This window comes from Pan troglodytes, chromosome 15 (assembly GCF_028858775.2).
Source record: "Pan troglodytes isolate AG18354 chromosome 15, NHGRI_mPanTro3-v2.0_pri, whole genome shotgun sequence".
In the NCBI taxonomy this organism is placed as follows: Eukaryota; Metazoa; Chordata; class Mammalia; order Primates; family Hominidae; genus Pan; species Pan troglodytes.
Window position 1 is genome coordinate 71,131,847 of NC_072413.2, and position 18,802 is coordinate 71,150,648.

Below are 18,802 nucleotides of genomic sequence, written 5' to 3' on the forward strand. Positions count from 1 at the left end.
TATTTGGAGGCAAGCTCTTAATTGAATCTATAGATACACATGCCTTTTGGAAATAATTTAGCAATTAAATCTAACCTAATCTGATCTCACCTAGCATTTCACTTCTGAAAGTTTATCCTATAAAAATATTACCATAGAAGTGCCAAGATATTGAAGTTTTATTTATAACAGTGAGAATGTGGCAGTAATCTCAATCTTTATCATTAATTGCTTATGGTTTACCCAGTTAGTAGTGTAAAGGTACTAGTTAACAGTAGGGTCTCTTGACTAAACAGTTGGACTTTGAATCTCCATTCTAGAACTTCTTAGCACTATGATCTTTGGCAAATTAACTGGCCTCGCTAAACTTCAGTTTCTTTATCTGTTAAATGAAGTTTATAGCAATTAACTTAGAGTTTTATTTAAATTAAATGAGATAAACTGAATGATTAGTACACTACCTAGCACATACTTGTTCAATAAATATTAACATTTCTTATCAAAATTGCCATATTTAAGAATGAGGTATATTTATATGTCTAGCATAGAATCAAATATATATTATCATTATTTTTTTTTTTTTTGAGACAGGGTCTCCTTCTATCACCCAGGCTGGAGTATAGTGGTGTGATCATAGCTCAGTGCAGCCTGTAAGTCCTGGGCTCAAGTGATTCTCCCATCTCAGCCTTGTGAATAGCTGAGAGTACAGGTGTGTGCCACCATGCCTGGCTAATTTTTTTTGCTGTTAGTTTCACTTTTTTTGTAGAGCTGGGGTCTCATTATGTTGCCCAGGCCGGTCTTGAACTCCTGGGCTCAAGCGATTCTCCCGTCTCGGCCTCCTGAAGCATACAGATTTTTTAGGGCAGTGAATCTATTCTGTATGATACTGTAATCATGGAAACCTGTCATTGTCTGTTTATACAAACCCATAGACTGTATAACACCAAAAAGTGAACCCTAAGGTAAACTGTGGACTGTCAATGTAGGTTCATCTGTTGTAACAGTTTACCACAGTGGTGCAGGATGTTGATAGAGAGAGGCTGTTGGAGGGGGTATGTGGGAACTCTGTGTACTTTCTGCTCAGTTTTGCTGTGGATCTAAGTTTGCATTTAAAAATATTTTATGGCTTGGTGGCTCATACTTGTAATCCTAGCACTTTGGAAGGCTGAGGCGGATGGATCACTTGAGTTCAGGAGTTTGAGACCAGCCTGGGCAACATGGTGAAACCCCATCTCTATGAAATAAAAAAAAAGTAAATAATACTAATAGTAATTAACTGGGTGTGGTGGCATGTGCCTGTAGTCCCAGGTACTTGGGAGGCTGAGGTCGGAGGATGACTTGAGCCTGTGAAGTGGAGGTTGCAGTGAGCAGTGATCATGCCACTGCACTCCAGCCTGGGCAACACAGCCAGACTTGGTCTCAAAAAATAATAATAATAAAATAAATAATATAAATAAAAATAAGAATATTTTGAAAGAAATGAGCTATCAAGCCACAAATGCAAAAGGCTTCAAGTTCCTATCTTTTAGAAATACATACTAAAATATTTATGAAGGAAATGATATATCTAAGATTTGCCTCAAAATAATACTGGAGTGGCAAAGTGAGCGGGGGAGTAGATGAAACAAGATTAGCATGAGTTCATAATTATTGAAGTTGAATAAATTGCACATGGGCTTCATTGTACATTTCTGACAGTATTTGTTTGAATTTTTTCCATAATAAAAAGTTTTGTTTGTTTTTTTTTTTTGAGATGGAGTCTTGCTCTGTCACCCAGGCTGGAGTGCAGTGGCATGATCTCGGCTCACTGCAAGCTCCGCCTCCCAGGTTCACGCCATTCTCCTGCCTCAGCCTCCAGAGTAGCTGCGACTACAGGCGTCCGCCACCACGCCCAGCTAATTTTTTGTAATTTTAGTAGAGATGGGGTTTCACTGTGTTAGCCAGGATGATCTCGATCTCCTGACCTTGTGATCCGCCCGCCTGGGACTCCCAAAGTGCTGGGATTACAGGCATGAGCCACCACGCCTGGCCTTTTTTTTAAAATGGCCTTACAGGTAATACCATGCATGCTTAAGTCATCATTCTCATATTTAGCTACCAAGATTTTTCCTTTCGGAAATCCCTCAGTATTCTAGTACCACTTTCCTCTCATTTGACACTTTTCAAAGCACCTACACACTCCCTTGAGAAAGATACTTTTTTTTTTTTTTTGCGAGGGAGTTTCACTCTTTTGTTGCCCAGGCTGGAGTGCAGTGGCACGATCTTGGCTCACTGCAACCTCTGCCTCCTGGGTTCAAGCGATTCTCCTGCCTCAGCCTCCTGAGTAGCTGGGATTACAGGGACGCACCACCACACCCAGCTAATTTTTTTGTATACTTTTTTTTTTTTTTAGTACAGATGGGGTTTCACCGTGTTGGCCAGGCTGGGCTCAAACTTCTGACCTCAGATGATCCGCCTGCCTCGATCTCCCAAAGTGCTGGGATTACAGGCGTGAGTCACCACGCCCAGCCCAAGAAAGATACATTTTTAAAAACAGCTTTATTGTGGTATAATTGATGTAAAATGTACATACTTAAAGTATACAGTGTGATAAGTTTTGATATATATGTATACTCTTGAAACCACCACCACAGTTAAAATAATGAATATGTCCATTACCTCCAGAAGTTTCTTCATGTTTTGTTGTAATCTCTCCTTCTCCTCCCTGATTCCTCCCCATCCCCAGGCAACCATGTTTTGTCACCGCGCGCAGCCATTTACTATTATGATACTATTTTGTATAAATAGTATCATACAGGCCGGGCACGGTGGCTCATGCCTGTAATCCCAGCACTTTGGGAGGTCGAGGTGGGCGATGACTTGAGGCCACCTGGCCAACATGAAACCCCTTCTCTATTAAAAATGCAAAAATTAGCCAGGGGTGGTGGCGTGCACCTGTAATCTCAGCTCCTCAGGAGGCTGAGACATGAGGATTGCTTGAACCCAGGAGGCAGAGGTTGCAGTGAGCTGAGATTGTGCCACTGCACTCCAGCCTGGACAACAGAGTGAGTCTCTGTCTAAAAAAAAAAAAAAAACATACAGACTCTTGTCTGGCTTCTTTCTTTCTTTCTTTCAGCATAATTATTTTGAAATTCGTCCATGTTATGTGGTTCCTTTTTATTGCTGAGTTGTATACCACAGTTTTTGATCTATTTACTTGTTGGTAGATATTTGGATTTTCAGTTCTGAAGCATTACAGATAGTGGCTGTTACGGATATTCATGTACAGATCTTTGTATGGGCATATGCTTTAATTTATCTTGGGCAAATACCTAGGAGTAGAATATGATCCAATATGGTAGGTGTATATTTAACTTTTTTTTCTATCTATCTATCTATCTATCTATCTATCTATCTATCTATCTATCTATCTATCTATTTTTGAGACGGAGTTTTGCTCCGTCTGGAGCAAAGGCTGGAGTGCAGTGGCATGATCTTGGCTCACTGCAACCTCTGCCTCCTGAGTTCAAGTGATTCTCCTGTCCCAGCCTCCCCAGTAGCTGGGATTACAGGCGCCTGCCACCACACCCAGCTAATTTTTGTATTTGTAGTAGAGGCTAGGTTTCTCCATGTTGGCCAGGCTGGTCTTGAACTCCTGATCTCAAGTGATCTGCCTCGGCCCCCCAAAGTGTTGGGATTACAGGCGTGAGCCATCACACCTGGCCAGTTTTTATTTATATTTTTTATAGAAGATGGAGTCTTTCTATGTTTCACAGGCTGATCTTGAACTCCAGGCCTCAAGTGATCCTCCCGCCTTGGCTTCCCAAAGTGCTGGGATTATAGGCATGAGCCTCTATGCCCAGCCTTATATTTAACTTTTTAAGGTACTACCAAAGAACTTTCCAAACTGGTTGTATAATTTTACATTTCTACCAGCAGTATGAGTTCCAGTTCCTCCACATCCTGTCAGTACTTGATACTGTCAGTCTTTTAAATTTTTTAGCTCTTATAGAAAGGTATATAGTTATATCTCATTTTGGTTTTAATTTACATTTCTCTATTGAGTAATGATGTTGAGTTTCTTTTCATGTGCTTGTCATCCTGATATCTTTGGTGACTTGTCTGTTCAAATCTCTTGCCCATTTAAAAATTGCTTTCTTAATGGATTTTAAGAATTATTTACATAGTCTGGATACAAGTCCTCTGTAATATATATAATTTGCAAGTGTTTTCTCCCAGACTGTGGCTTTTCTTTTTATTAACAGTGCTTTTTGAAGGGCAGATTTTTTTTTTTTTTTTTAAAGAGACAGGGTCTTGCACTGTCACCCAGGCTGGAGTATAGTGGTGTGATTATAGCTCACTGCAGCCTCAAACTCCTGAGCTCAAAGAATTCTTCTGCCTCATTCTTCCAAACAGCTAGGACTACAGATGTGTGCCACTGCACCCAGCTAATTCCGTTTGTATTTCATTGATTTGTGTTTTTGGTGTCACATCTTAAGAAACTTTGGCCTACCTCAAGTCCTCAGGAGTTTTTTCCTGCATTGTCTTCTGGAAGCTTTATAGTTTCATGTTTTACATTAGGTCTGTGATCCTTTTGAAGTTGATTGTTATACGTGGTCCAAGGTATGGATCAAAGTTCATTTTTCTGCATATGGATATTCAATTGTTTCAGCACTGTTTTTTAAAAAAGACTATTTTCTCCACTGAAGTGCCTTTGTACCTTTGCAAAAATCAGTTGTCCATATATGTGTCAATCTGTTCCATCAGTCATGGGTCAAAGGCTGTTCTCATGGGGAGGCTTTTGAATTTGAAAAACTGAAACTATACTCATTGAACAACTTTATACCCATTGAACAACTCCCCATTTTCCATTTCTCTCAGCCCGTGGCAATATGCTTTCTGTTTCTATAACGTGGACTACTTGAGTTTTTTTCTTTTTTTTGATGACAAGATCTCACTCCGTCGCCCAGGCTAGAGTGCAGTGGCATGATCTTGGCTCATGGCAGCCTTCACCTCCTGGGCTCAAGCTGTCTTCCCACCTCAGCCTCCTGAGTAACTGGAACTACAGGTGCACTCTATCATGCTTCGCTAATTTTTAAATTTTTTTGTAGAGACGAGTTCTCGCCATATTGGCCAGGCTGATCTCAAACTCCTGGGCTCAAGTAATCCTCCCACTTTGGCCTCCCAAAATACAGAGTTTATGGGTGTGAGCCATTATGCCCAGCTGGCTAGATATTTCATGTAAGTGGAATCATACATTATTTCTCTTTTAGTGACTTGCTTATTTTGCTTAGCATAATGTCCTCAAGGTTCATCTATATTGTAGCATGTGACAAGATTTCCTTTTTAAGGGCTGAATAATATTCTGTGTTATGTATATACCACATATCTGTGAGTAGACATTTGGGTTACTTCCACTTCTTGGCTATACTGAATAATGCTATGGTGAAAGTGGCTATGCACATATCTGTTTGAGGTCTTGTTTGTAATTCAGTTCGTTTTTATATATACTCATTGGTATTTATAAAAATGGGATTGCTGGGTCATATGGTAGTTTTATTTTTAATTTTTTGAGGAACCTCCATATTGTTTTCCATGGTGGCTGCACCATTTTACATTCCCACCAACAATGCATAGTGGTTCCAATTTCTTCACAACTTTACCACCGCTTGTTACTTTCTGTGTTTTGGTAGTGGCCATCCTAACGGGTGTAGTGTTTTTTTGCATTTTTCTAATGATTAGTGATGTTGAGCATCTTTTCTTTTTTCCCCCCATATTACACAGATGTAGAGCATCTTTTCATGTGCTTGTTGGCTATTTGTATATCTTCTTTGAAGAAATATCTGTTCAAGTCCTTTGCCCATCTAAAAAAATCTGATGATTTGTTTTTTTCCAATTGTTTAATTGTAGGACTTTTTTTTTTTTTTTTTTTTTTTTTAGATGGAGTCTCGCTCTGTCGCCCATCCTGGAATGCAGTGGCGCGATCTTGGCTCACTGCAAGCTCCACCTCCCAGGTTCACGCTATTGTAGGATTTTTTAATGTATTCTGGATATTAATCTCTTACCAGATACATGATTTGCTTTTTTTTTTTTTTTTTTTCTCGATACAAGGTTTTACTGTGTCACCCAGGCTGGAGTAAAGTGATGCAATCTGGGCTCACTGCAACTTCCGCCTCCCAGGCTCAAGCAGTCCTTCCACCTCAGCCTCCTGAGTAGCTGGAACTATAGGCACTCGCCACCATACCCAGCTAATTTTTGTATTTTTTGTAGAGACGGAGTTTCACCATGTTGCCCAGGCTGGCCTTGAACTCCCAGGCTCAAGCAATCCACCTGCCTTAGCCTCCCAAACTGCTGGGGTTGTAGATGTGAGCTGCCACACCCAGCCTGATTTGCAGATATTTTCTCCAGTTCTGTAGGTTGCCTTTTCACTCTGATGACTGCTTCCTGTGGTGTGTAGAAATTTGGTGTAGGCCCATTTGTCTATTTTTGTTTTTGTTCTTTAATTTCTCTTAGCAATATTTTGTAAGTTTCATTGTACAGGATATTTGGGGATCTGTAAGACAACCCTCAGGTTCAGTAATTTGCTAGAAAGACTCAACTCAGAGAATGTTTTATACTCAAATTATAGTTTAGTACATTGAAATGATATGGATTAAATTTAGCAACAGAAAAAGATACATAGGGCAGGGTCCAGGAGACACCCCAGGCTCAAGCTGTCAATAGTCCTCTCCCAGTGGAGTTGTGCACACAGTGCTTAATTTTTCCAGCAACAGTGTATGACAACACACGTGGAATATTGGCAACCAGGGAAGCTGGCTGAGCCTTGGTGTCCGGGTCACACATGGCTGACCTCAGTTCTCTGGCCCCTTCAGAGGCCAAGCTGATACTGTGTGACACAAGGCCCTCACCGTAGATCACATTATTAGCGGAAACTTGTTGGCATGACCCAATGCCTCATGTAAACAGTGCAGTGGCTGTTTATAGGCCGGGCGCAGTGGCTCACGCCTGTAATCCCAGCACTTTGGGAGGCTGAGGCGGGCGGATCACCTGAGGTCAGGAGTTTGAGACCAGCCTGGCTAACATGGCGAAACCCCGTTTCCACTAAAAAAAAAAAAAAAAAAAAAAAAAAAAGAAACCAAACCAGGTGTGGTGATAAGTGCCTGTAATCCCAGCTACTCGGGAGACTGAGGCAGGAGAATCACTTGAACCTGGGAGGCCAAGGTTGCAGTGAGCCAAGATTGCGCCACTGCACTCCAGCCTGGGCAACAGGAGCAAAACTCCATCTCAAAAAAAAAAAAAGTTAAATAGAAAAAGGACATAAATGAAAAAGCACTCAACCATCCTGATAATAAGAGAAATAGATATTAAAATTATGCCAAGATTCCATATTTCTCCCATCAGATTGGTAAAAATCTAAGCACTTGCTAACATAAGGTGTTAGCAACAGTGTGGTAAAGTAGGCAATCTCTTGCATTGCTGATTCTCTAAATTGGTGCAATCCATAGGGAGGGCAATTTGGCATGCTCTCGTGCTCTCTCTCGCTCGCTCGCGCGCTCTCTCTCTCTCCATGAGAAGGAGAGAGAGAGCGTGCGAGCAAGCGATTGAGTGAGAGAGAGAGAGAGCACGTATCTGCAGTCTCAGCTGCTCAGGAGGCTGAGGTGGGAGGATTGCTTGAGCCCAGGAGGTCAACGCTGTGGTAAGCTGTTGACTATGCCACTGCACTGCAGCCTAGTGACAGAGAATCTGTCTCAAAGATAAGAAGAATGAGGATATTCTTTATGTACTGATGTGTAGAAAAATCTCTAAGATACATAGTTAAGTGGAGAAAACAAAATGCTCCATGGTGCATTTACTGTACTACCATTTGTGTGAAAAGGGGGAGTAAGAGTATGTGTTTGTATTTGCTTGCATATGTAGAAAGAAACTTTGAAAGCATTCACCGAATAACAGTAGTAAGCAGGGGGATTAGGAAACTAGGTATATATTAAGAGGGAGCTTTTGTACTCTATACCTTTTAATACTTTCTTTGAGACCATGTGAATGTTTTACCTATGTATTTATTTATTTTTAATTTTTGCTTTGCCTGCTTTTAAACAAATAAATTGTACTTTTTTTGAAGAGCTCTATTTTTATTTCCTTTCGATTATCATCTGTAGATTCTTATGTCACATTTTACTTTAACAGCACATTTAGACAGAATACGGTCTTTAAATGGAAGCCGACAATTGATTTCCCTGGAAAATTTTTGAAGTACAATAACATTTGATTGATTGAACTTTATTTAGTAAGAATTCTTAGCAAAATTCCCTCCCAGGCACACCTACATGGTGCTTCATTTTCAGTGAACTACAAATCTCTGAAACCCAAAACTGCAATCTAAAAGTACAAGATGGCTGGACTCGATGGCTCATGCCTGTAATCCCAGCACTTCGGGAGGCCAAGGCAGGAGGATTGCTTGAGCCCAGAAGTTCAAGACCAGCTTGGGCAACATGGTGAAACTTTGTCTCTACAAAAAATTAGCCGAGCTTCACAAACAATCTTATAGGAGTCATTCATTAATTAACTCAACAAATATTTATAGAGTACAGGAGACACTAGAGATCCAGCAAAGGTCAATAACATGTGCTGTCTTAGAGAAAACTTATATTCTAAGAATAATCAAGTGACAAACAGGAGCTACATCAAATAATCACAAGTACACTTCAGAGAATTAAAACCAGATCAACGTAGAGAAAGGCTTCCTTACATTCAATAGTCAGGAAATTCTCTCTCTACCAGGAGGGAACTGAGTGACAAGGAACAGTCAGGTGGGAGAAGGGCATTCCAGATGAACCAGCCCTGAGCGGGGAACTAGAAGGCCAGTTTGAGAAAAGGAATGGAGAGAGGAGGAACAGTTTGTGGTCAGAGCAAGGACCAAACCATTTTAGACTTCATGAGCCTAAGAAGTTTTGATTTTGTTATGAGCATGACAAGAAGCCATGTAATCGAGTTTTAAACAAAGGAATGACATGATCTCATTTTGTTTAAAAAAAAAAAAAAATCATCCTGGCTGTAGTGTGGAGAATGGACTAGGGGAGCATAAAAGCAGAAAGACCAAATTGGAAGCCTATTAACAGTAATCCAAATGATAGATAATAGTGGTTTGAACCACAAAGATTGTGGACATAGAAAGAAGCAGATAGATCCAGGAGATGTTTTGGAGGTATTCTGGCAGAATTTGCTGGCTGACTAGACAGAGGTACTAAGGAAAAGAATCAAGAATAATTCCTAGATTTGGGACTTCCTAGAAACTGGGAGAATGGTGCTGCTGTTTATTGAGATAAATGGAGAAGACAGAGGAGAAGCTTAGAATAGAGTTCTAGGAGATCAACATTTGGGAGACAGAATTTTCTAATTCCATAGTGCCGACGATTTTCTATTGATAGACTAAAAATGTCTGGAATTTTATATGCAGTTTCATCTGGACAATACCCTAAGAGGAGATCAGTTATACCTTGGCACCTGCTAATAGCCATAGGAATGTGTATATGTAGAATAAATGGTAAAACTACTGAATGCTTAATATGTGCCAGACACCGTGAGATACGTCTTTGAAGTACTATCCCAGTAGAATTTACAACAACCCTATCAGGAGATACTTTTTTTATCACCATTTTACAGATGAAGACACTGAAGTTCAAAGAAGTTAAATAACTCGCCCCAAATCACACTATATAGAAGAGAAATCTAAATCCTGGTAGTCTGACCCCAGAACTTGGGCTAATTACCACTACATAATACAGTGTCACTGGGGTAAACCCAAGATATGATAACATAAGTTAGAGACTTTTAAATTCCAAATTTCACACACTATGATTTCACCCATAAAATGTAGTGATTCAGCCATAGTCTTCTGATTAGTTGGAGTACCCTATGCAATACTTTAGGAACTTGCTTCTTTTATTTTCATATATATATATATGTTCATTCATAAATTAAATCTGGACAGCCAGTGAATCTGCCATTTTTGTCTCTAACCAACACTTCTGTCACAAAATTGTACTTTTTTTTGTTTTTTTTTGAGACGGAGTCTCATTCTGTCACCCAGGTTGGAGTACAGTGGCACGATCTTGGCTCACTGCAACCTCTGCTTCCCAGGTTCAAACGATTCGCCTGCCTCAGCCTCCCAAGTAGCTGAGATTACAGGTGCCCGCCACCACACTGGCTAATTTTTGTATTTTTAATAGAGACAGGGTTTCACCATGTTGGCCAGGCTGGTCTTGAACTCCTGACCTCGGGTGATCCGCCCGCCTCAGCCTCCCAGAGTGCTGGGATTACAGGCATGAGCCACCACGCCCGGCCCAAACTGTGCTTTTTTAAAATAAAGAAATTAAAACTGTATTTTTTTCCTTAAAGATGGTGTCTCACTACATTCCCTGGCTCAAACGATTCTGGCTCAAACGAATTCCTAGGCTCAAACGATTCTCCTGCGTTAGCCTCCTGAGTACCTGGGACTATAGGTGTGTGCCACTATTCCTGAAAACATAATCAGTTTTGAAGGTAGTGTCTGGGCTGGGCGCAGTGGCTCACGCCTTCAATCCCAGCACTTTGGGAGGCCGAGGCGGGCGGATCACCTGAGGTCAGGAGTTCGAGACCAGCCTGACCAACATGGATAAGACTCCATCTCTACTAAAAATACAAAAAATTAGCCAGGCATGGTGGCGCATGCCTGTAATCCCAGCTACTCAGGAGGCTGAGGCAGGAGAATTGCTTGAACCTAGGAAGCAGAGGCTGTGGTGAGCCGAGATCGCACCATTGCACTCCAGCCTGGGCAACAAGAGTGAAACTCCGTCTTAAAAAAAAAAAAAAAGTAGTGTGTGGCCGGGCGCGGTGGCTCACGCCTGTAATCCCAGCATTTTGTGAGGCCAAGGTGGGCGGATCATGAGGTCAGGAGTTCGAGACCAGCCTGGCCAACATGGTGAAACCCTGTCTCTACTAAAAATACAAACATTAAGCCGGCGCAGTGGTGGATGCCGATAATCCCAGCTCCTCGGGAGGCTGACGCAGGAGAATTGCTTGAACCTGAGAGGCAGAGGTTGCAGTGAGTCAAGATTGTGCCACTACTAGGCGACAGAATGAGACTCTGTCTCCAAAATAATAATAATAATAATAATAATAAAATAAAAATAAAAGTAAGTATCCAGCGTACTACAAAGAGGAAGAGTTTGTGAATGTGTATGTTACTGTTAAGTTAAACAGTGTTCTAGTATCCATCTCATTATCAGCCTTGGGCAGGGCAGGGTTGAGTTGGCTAATATTCATTATAAACCAGATCATCCAGTTGGGGACTGTGAATGAGCATATGATTGCCCCTTTCATGCTAGACTTAGCTAATTAAACTGTTCATATGACCTAAAAGGATGGCTGTGGTGCCATAGAAAGAAAACAAGTTTTGAGGCAAGAGACTTTAGTTTGATTCCTACCTCTGCTGTTTTCTGGTTGTGAGATTTTTGGATCAGTTGCTTTTGTGTTCATTTACCAAAACTTCTCAAGACAAAAAGAATAAATGAGATAATGTGACAGTGCCTTATAAATACCAAATACTATATAGAGATAGCTATTATTACTTGTATGTTTATTGTGAACATTAATCAGCCAATCAAGTTGTTCAGACTTGTACTGCTGAACATCAATTGCAGATACAACATTCTTGGCAGATGACTTAGTCACCTCCTTCTGTGGAAGAATAGAAGATAGACAGCTCCTTGCTGTCTATCACAGTATGTTCTGGTCCCTTTGGCCTCACCTTCCATATAATCATTTCCATTCTACTGGGCTTTAGCCACTCTGGTGACTTGAGTTCAGCAAAAATAATCTTTCTTGATGGGTGGTATATATATTTCTACCTTTTATGCTTTAGAATAGTTTCCTTTCCATTTCTCATAGGGTTTGGATCTTCATAATTGTTTGAAGAGAAATCCTGACCTCCAGACTGAAGGAAAGCACACCATGCCTTTATAACGCCAGCCTCGGTCTTTTTTTTGTTCCCCTCTGTCTTAGTTCCTTTTGTATTGCTATAACAGAATACCGCAGACTGGGTGATTTATTTATTTATTTATTTTGTTGTTGTCGTTTGTTTTCTTCTTTTTTGTATCTTTTGAAATTCTTTTCGTTGTTGTTGTTGTTTTGAGACTGGGTGATTTGTTTATTCAGCTCATGGTTCTTGAGGCTGGAAAGCCCAAGAGTATATGGTACCAGCACCTGATTGTGCCATGGTGGATAGGCAGAACGGCAAGAGAGAGCTTGCTTTTGTAACAAAGTCACTCCCATGATAACTAACCTACTCCTGTGATAACGACATTGCAGGTTCAGTATCCCTGATTTGAAAGTCTGAAATTTAAAGTGCTCCCAAATCTGAAGCTTTCTGAGTACCAATGTGATGCTCAAAGGAAATGCTTATTGGAGTGTTTTAGATTTTGGATTTTTAGATTTGGTATGTTCAACCTGTAAGTATAATGGAAATATTCCAAAATGCAAAATCTGAAACACTTCTGGTCCCAAACATTTCAGATAAAGGATACTGAACCTTTAATCCATTCATGAAGGCAGAGTCCTCATGACCCAGTCACCTCCTAAAGGCCTCACCTCTTGATACTACCACAATGGCAACCAGGTTTCCAGTACATGAATTTTTAGGGGGATCATTCGAACTATAGCACCCTCCTTTATCCCTTACCCTATTCCGTTAGTTTTAATCCCCACTTTGTCTCTTCCTCTAATCTTCAGTCTACACTGTGACATGATAGGTATGCTCAAGTCTCTAACAGCTCTAAAATAACGTTTTCTGTTTTGTTTTTTTTTTGTGTTCATTTCTGGTGGGGTTGGATAAGAAAAGTTTTTCAAGTTAAATCACTCTCTATTGCAAGCCTCTTCCACCTTTTTTTTTTTTTATTTTTGCTTCGAAGAATGATTGCCTTTACCTTCTCAGTTCTCAGTTATTTTCCAGCACATTATGATTTTATGACCTTGATACAGAAGGGCTGGGCTCCTGGCTAAATTCCACCCTTAAACCTGGAACTGCAACCCTAAGTGAAAACAGCTGACCCCATTTTTTTTCCCACCCAAATGTTGCCTCTTTGGCCTGCCATGCCCCTATCCTGTGCTCATAAAAATATTTCAGCTGGGCTGGGTGCGGTGGCTCACTCCTATAATCCCAGCACTTTGGGAGACCGAGGCAGGTGGATCACCTGGGGTCAGGAGTTCAAGACCAGCCTGGCCAACATGGCAAAACCGTATCTCTACTAAAAATACAAAAATTAGTTGGGCATGGTGGTGGGCACCATAATCCCAGCTACTTGGGAGGATGAGGCAGGAGAATTGCTTGAACCCGGGCGGCGGAGGTTACAGTGAGCCCAGATTGTGCCAGTGCACTCCAGCCTGGGCAACAGAGTGAGACTCCGTCTCAAAAAAAAAAAAAAAAAAAAAAGATTTCAGCAGCTGGCAGAACAATATAAGCAGCTGACGTCAGGGATATAAATGGCTGTGTGTTGGGAATACAAGCAGCTGATTGTCGGAAATACAAGCCACTGAGTGTTGGTGATACAAGTGGCTGAGCAGCGAGCAGAGAATCAGGTGAGCGTTGGAGACTATGGATGGGACGTGGCTAACTTCAGATGGTGCAGCTTTGGAGAATAGGCCCAGCTGGAGATGGCCTGGCTTCAGGGAAAGATCACCTTCTTCCCATACCATCCCTTTTTCAACTCCCCATCCTGCTGAGAACCACTTCCATCGTGCAATACAATCTTCTGCATATACTACCCTTCAGTCTGTTCATGTGATCTGATTATTCCTGGACACTGGAAGAGAACCTGGGTGCCAAGAGGAGAGGGCAGGGGCTGCCACCCTGACCCTCCACTGAGCTGGCTGGCACCTGGCCATCCCCGAATGGCCGCGTTGAAGGAGCATTGATTGTAACACACTTGGATGCTGCTGCGGGGCCGCATAGAGCCTGCGCCTGCCAGAGAGGAGCAACTGGCTGGTTCCCGCATTCGTTTGCTCTGGTTCCCACACTCACTCACTCGCTTGCACACTCCCTCTTGCAAGGGGTTTGAGTGTGTGGTGGCCGAGTAAACGAGCCACGCTCCGAGCCATGAGGGGGGTCAAGGGAATTATCCAGTCTCATCTCAATCCGACTTCCCTCTTCACTGTTTTACTTTTGTAAAACCGTTGATGAACTTCCCATTGTCAATTCAGGGTCTTTTTAGCTCTCATCCTGCCAGACTGTTGATAACACCTCTGATTTGTGCTCCACTTTTGGCTTCTGTGTCATATTGATTCCTGAGTTTTCTTCCTTCTCCTCTATTCTCTTAATCTCGTTTTCTGGTTTTCTCCCATCACCTGCTGGTTAAGCTTAGGGGTTATTTACACTTCTCTCCTTGGTCATCTTTTTTACTGTATTTTTCCCTCCACAGCTATTTCATCCATGTTGGCCAGGCTGGTCTCAAACTCCTGACCTCAAGTGATCCGCCCACCTTGGCCTCCCAAAGTGCTGGGATTTCAGGCGCCTGGCCTGTTACTTGATTATATGCTAAACAAGGGGTGGATTATTCATGAGTTTTCTGGGAAAGAGGTGGGCAATTCCCGGAACTGAGGATCCTTCCCCTTTTTAGACCATACAAGGTAACTTCCGGACGTTGCCATGGCATCTGTAAACTGTCATGGTGTTGGCGGGGAGTGTCTTTTAGCATGCTAATGTATTATAATTAGCATATAGTGAGCAGTGAGGATAACCAGAGGTCACTCTCCTCACCATCTTGGTTTTGGTGGGTTTTGGCCAGCTTCTTTATTGCAACCAGTTTTATCAGCAAGATCTTTATGAGCAAATGCAGCCCAGTAGGTCTTGGCCTTATTTTACCCAGTCCCTATTCAAGATAGAGTTGCTCTGGTCCAAACGCCTCTGACACAAGGATTTTAAAGTCTTATTAATTAAGGTAAGATAGTTCCTTGCATAAGTGGTCTGAAATCACAGAAAGCTGAATTTGAAAAAGGTGCTTGGAGCTGCAGCCAGTAAACACGTTTTCATGCAGGTGTCAGTATTTAAGGTACATCTCAAAGGATAAGTACAATTGTGTATGTTGGGATGAACAGAGAGAATGGAGCAAGCCAAGACCCAGGTAAAAGAGAGGACCTGAATGCCTTCAGTGAACAATGATAGATAATCTAGACTTTTAAACTGCATACTTCCTGTACATTGTTTTTTCTTGCTTCAGGTTTTTAGAACTCATAGTGACGGGTCTGTTGTTAATCCCAGGTCTAACCGTTACCTTGATTCTGCTGAGAATCTGATTTACTGAAAATGTTTTTCTTGTGCTTATAGAATGACAATAGAGAACGGCAGGAGCACAACGACAGACGGAGCCTTGGCCACCCTGAGCCATTATCTAATGGACGACCCCAGGGTAACTCGCGGCAGGTGGTGGAGCAAGATGAGGAAGAAGATGAGGAGCTGACATTGAAATATGGCGCCAAGCATGTGATCATGCTCTTTGTCCCTGTGACTCTCTGCATGGTGGTGGTCGTGGCTACCATTAAGTCAGTCAGCTTTTATACCCGGAAGGATGGGCAGCTGTACGTATGAGTTTTGTTTTATTATTCTCAAAGCCAGTGTGGCTTTTCTTTACAGCATGTCATCATCACCTTGAAGGCCTCTGCATTGAAGGGGCATGACCTAGCTGGAGAGCCCATCCTCTGTGATGGTCAGGAGCAGTTGAGAGAGCGAGGGGTTATTACTTCATGTTTTAAGTGGAGAAAAGGAACACTGCAGAAGTATGTTTCCTGTATGATATTACTGGATAGGGCTGAAGTTATGCTGAATTGAACACATAAATTCTTTTCCACCTCAGGGCCATTGGGCGCCCATTGCTCTTCTGCCTAGAATATTCTTTCCTTTTCTAACTTTGGTGGATTAAATTCCTGTCATCCCCCTCCTCTTGGTGTTATATATAAAGTTTCGGTGCCGCAAAAGAAGTAGCACTCGAATATAAAATTTTCCTGTTAATTCTCAGCAAGGCAAGTTACTTCTATATAGAAGGGTGCACCCTTAGAGATGAAACAATGGCAAGCGCACATTTGGACAAGGGAGGGGAAAGGGTTCTTATCCCTGACACACGTGGTCCCTGCTGCTGTGTTCTTCCCCTATTGACTAGGGTTAGACTGCACAGGCTAAACTAATTCCAATTGGCTAATTTAAAGAGAATGATGGGGTGAGTTCTTTGGCAGGAGTCAGGGAAGAGCAGGTAGCAGGTAACTGGAATGAGGGTGGAGCAGGTAATCGAAAAACATTGCTTTACGAGGAAGTTAAGTTTAAAAGTAGAAGGCAAAGAATTGAACATACTGGCATATTAATTCTTTGAAATTTAGAACTCACATCTAACATTGGCTTAAATGTTAAATCCTCAAAGATAACATTCCTGTTTCTCCTAACACGATTAAGTCCTTCTTGGTATCTTTTCTCATAGCAACTTGTCCTTTCTCACTTGTCACAATTTGCAAATTTATATTTATTTACATTGTTTATTTAATGCCTGATTTCCTTCTTTATTGCAAGGCCTGTGAGGGTACTGAGTCTCCAGGGTGAGGTGTATAATAAATGGCCAAACGAATCGTTAATTGAAAGGATGAACAACTAATTCAAGCCAGCACTCTCTAGACTCTTGGGGGGCTATCATGTGGGTTCCCTGGTGCTGCTGATGTCAGCCCTTGGCCTCCAAGAAAAATGCTTGATTCAAATGTCATCTAGTTCCATCTCTAGGACTCTCATGGGGTCCAAAGAAGAGTTTTAATTGAGTTTTAGAATTTGAAGTTGTGAAGTGTCTGAAAAACTACATGGTGTTCTGAAAGCCAAACTTTTAGCCTTTTGGGAGAGCATCTAAGACAGCAGATGAAGGGCAGGGGTTAGAACTAGAGGGATTGAAGAATATTATCCATATAGGTTAGGGTTAGGTTTGGCAACGTATTATAGAACAAACATTGGCAAGCTACAGCCACAGGCCAGATCTGTCTGCTACCTTTCCACAAAGGTGTAATAACAAAGTTATTCACAAATTTGTGAATAAACTTTCATTGGAAAGTGACCATGCTCCTTGGTTTATACATTGTCTGTGGCTGCTTTCACACTACAGTAGCACAGTTGAGTGTTTGCACTGGAGACCATATGACCCATAGAGCTTAAAATATTCAGTCTGGCTTTTTACAGAGATGTTTCTGACTTTGTTAATAGAAAATCAAAACAACTGGTTTAAATAATGCACATACTTTCTCTCTCATAGAGTAGTGCAGAGGTAGGCAGTCCAGATTAGTACGGTGGCTTCACGTTCATCAAGGACTCAATCTCCTTCTTTCTTCTTTAGCTTCTAACCTCTAGCTTACTTCAGGGTCCAGGCTGGAGCACTAGCCTTCATTCTGACAGTAGGAAGGAGTAGGGGAGAAAAGAACATAGGACATGTCAGCAGAATTCTCTCCTTAGAAGTTCCATACACAACACATCTCCCTAGAAGTCATTGCCCTTACTTGTTCTCATAGCCATCCTAAATATAAGGGAGTCAGAAGTAAAGTCTTTTTGGCTGGGAATATTGGCACCTGGAATAAAAATGTTTTTCTGTGAATGAGAAACAAGGGGAAGATGGATATGTGACATTATCTTAAGACAACTCCAGTTGCAATTACTCTGCAGATGAGAGGCACTAAGTATAAGCCATATTACCTTTCTTCTGACAACCACTTGTCAGCCCACGTGGTTTCTGTGGCAGAATCTGGTTCTATAACAAGTTCCTAATAAGCTGTAGCCAAAAAAAATTGATGAGGTATTATAATTATTTCAATATAAAGCACCCACTAGATGGAGCCAGTGTCTGCTTCACATGTTAAGTCCTTCTTTCCATATGTTAGACATTTTCTTTGAAGCAATTTTAGAGTGTAGCTGTTTTTCTCAGGTTAAAAATTCTTAGCTAGATTGGTGAGTTGGGGAAAAGTGACTTATAAGATACGAATTGAATTAAGAAAAAGAAAATTCTGTGTTGGAGGTGGTAATGTGGTTGGTGATCTCCATTAACACTGACCTAGGGCTTTTGTGTTTGTTTTATTGTAGAATCTATACCCCATTCACAGAAGATACCGAGACTGTGGGCCAGAGAGCCCTGCACTCAATTCTGAATGCTGCCATCATGATCAGTGTCATTGTTGTCATGACTATCCTCCTGGTGGTTCTGTATAAATACAGGTGCTATAAGGTGAGCATGAGACACAGATCTTTGCTTTCCACCCTGTTCTTCTTATGGTTGGGTATTCTTGTCACAGTAACTTAACTGATCTAGGAAAGAAAAAATGTTTTGTCTTCTAGAGATAAGTTAATTTTTAGTTTTCTTCCTCCTCACTGTGGAACATTCAAAAAATACAAAAAGGAAGCCAGGTGCATGTGTATTGCCAGGCTCAGAGGCTGAGGCAGGAGGATCGCTTGGGCCCAGGAGTTCACAAGCAGCTTGGGCAACGTAGCAAGACCCTGCCTCTATTAAAGAAAACAAAAAACAAATATTGGAAGTATTTTATATGCATGGAATCTATATGTCATGAAAAAATTAGTGTAAAATATATATATATGATGATTAGTTATCAAGATTTAGTGATAATTTATGTTATTTTGGATTTCAATGCCTTTCTAGGCCATTGTCTCAAAAAATAAAAGCAGAAAACAAAGTTGTAACTGAAAAATAAACATTTCCATATAATAGCACAATCTAAGTGGGTTTTTGTTTGTTTGTTTGTTTGTTGAAGCAGGGCCTTGCCCTGTCACCCAGGCTGGAGTGAAGTG

The 18,802-nt window shown here is 41.4% G+C and overlaps 1 protein-coding gene across 13 annotated transcripts in view; it reads left to right on the top strand.

The window, feature by feature from the left end:
* PSEN1 (presenilin 1) overlaps positions 1-18,802 on the top strand; it is an 81,153-nt gene that overhangs the window by 18,725 nt on the left and 43,626 nt on the right. For 11 of the 13 annotated variants that reach the window (XM_016926347.4, XM_016926341.4, XM_016926336.3 and 8 more), the window contains 2 exons: positions 15,314-15,564; positions 18,083-18,224. In XM_016926347.4, coding sequence (XP_016781836.1) covers positions 15,314-15,564; positions 18,083-18,224 — 393 coding nt within the window. Of the gene's footprint in view, positions 1-5,074; positions 5,200-14,408; positions 14,617-15,313; positions 15,565-18,082; positions 18,225-18,802 lie in introns of those variants that run through there. The other 2 variants (XM_063793655.1, XM_016926348.4) reach the window with 2 other exon arrangements.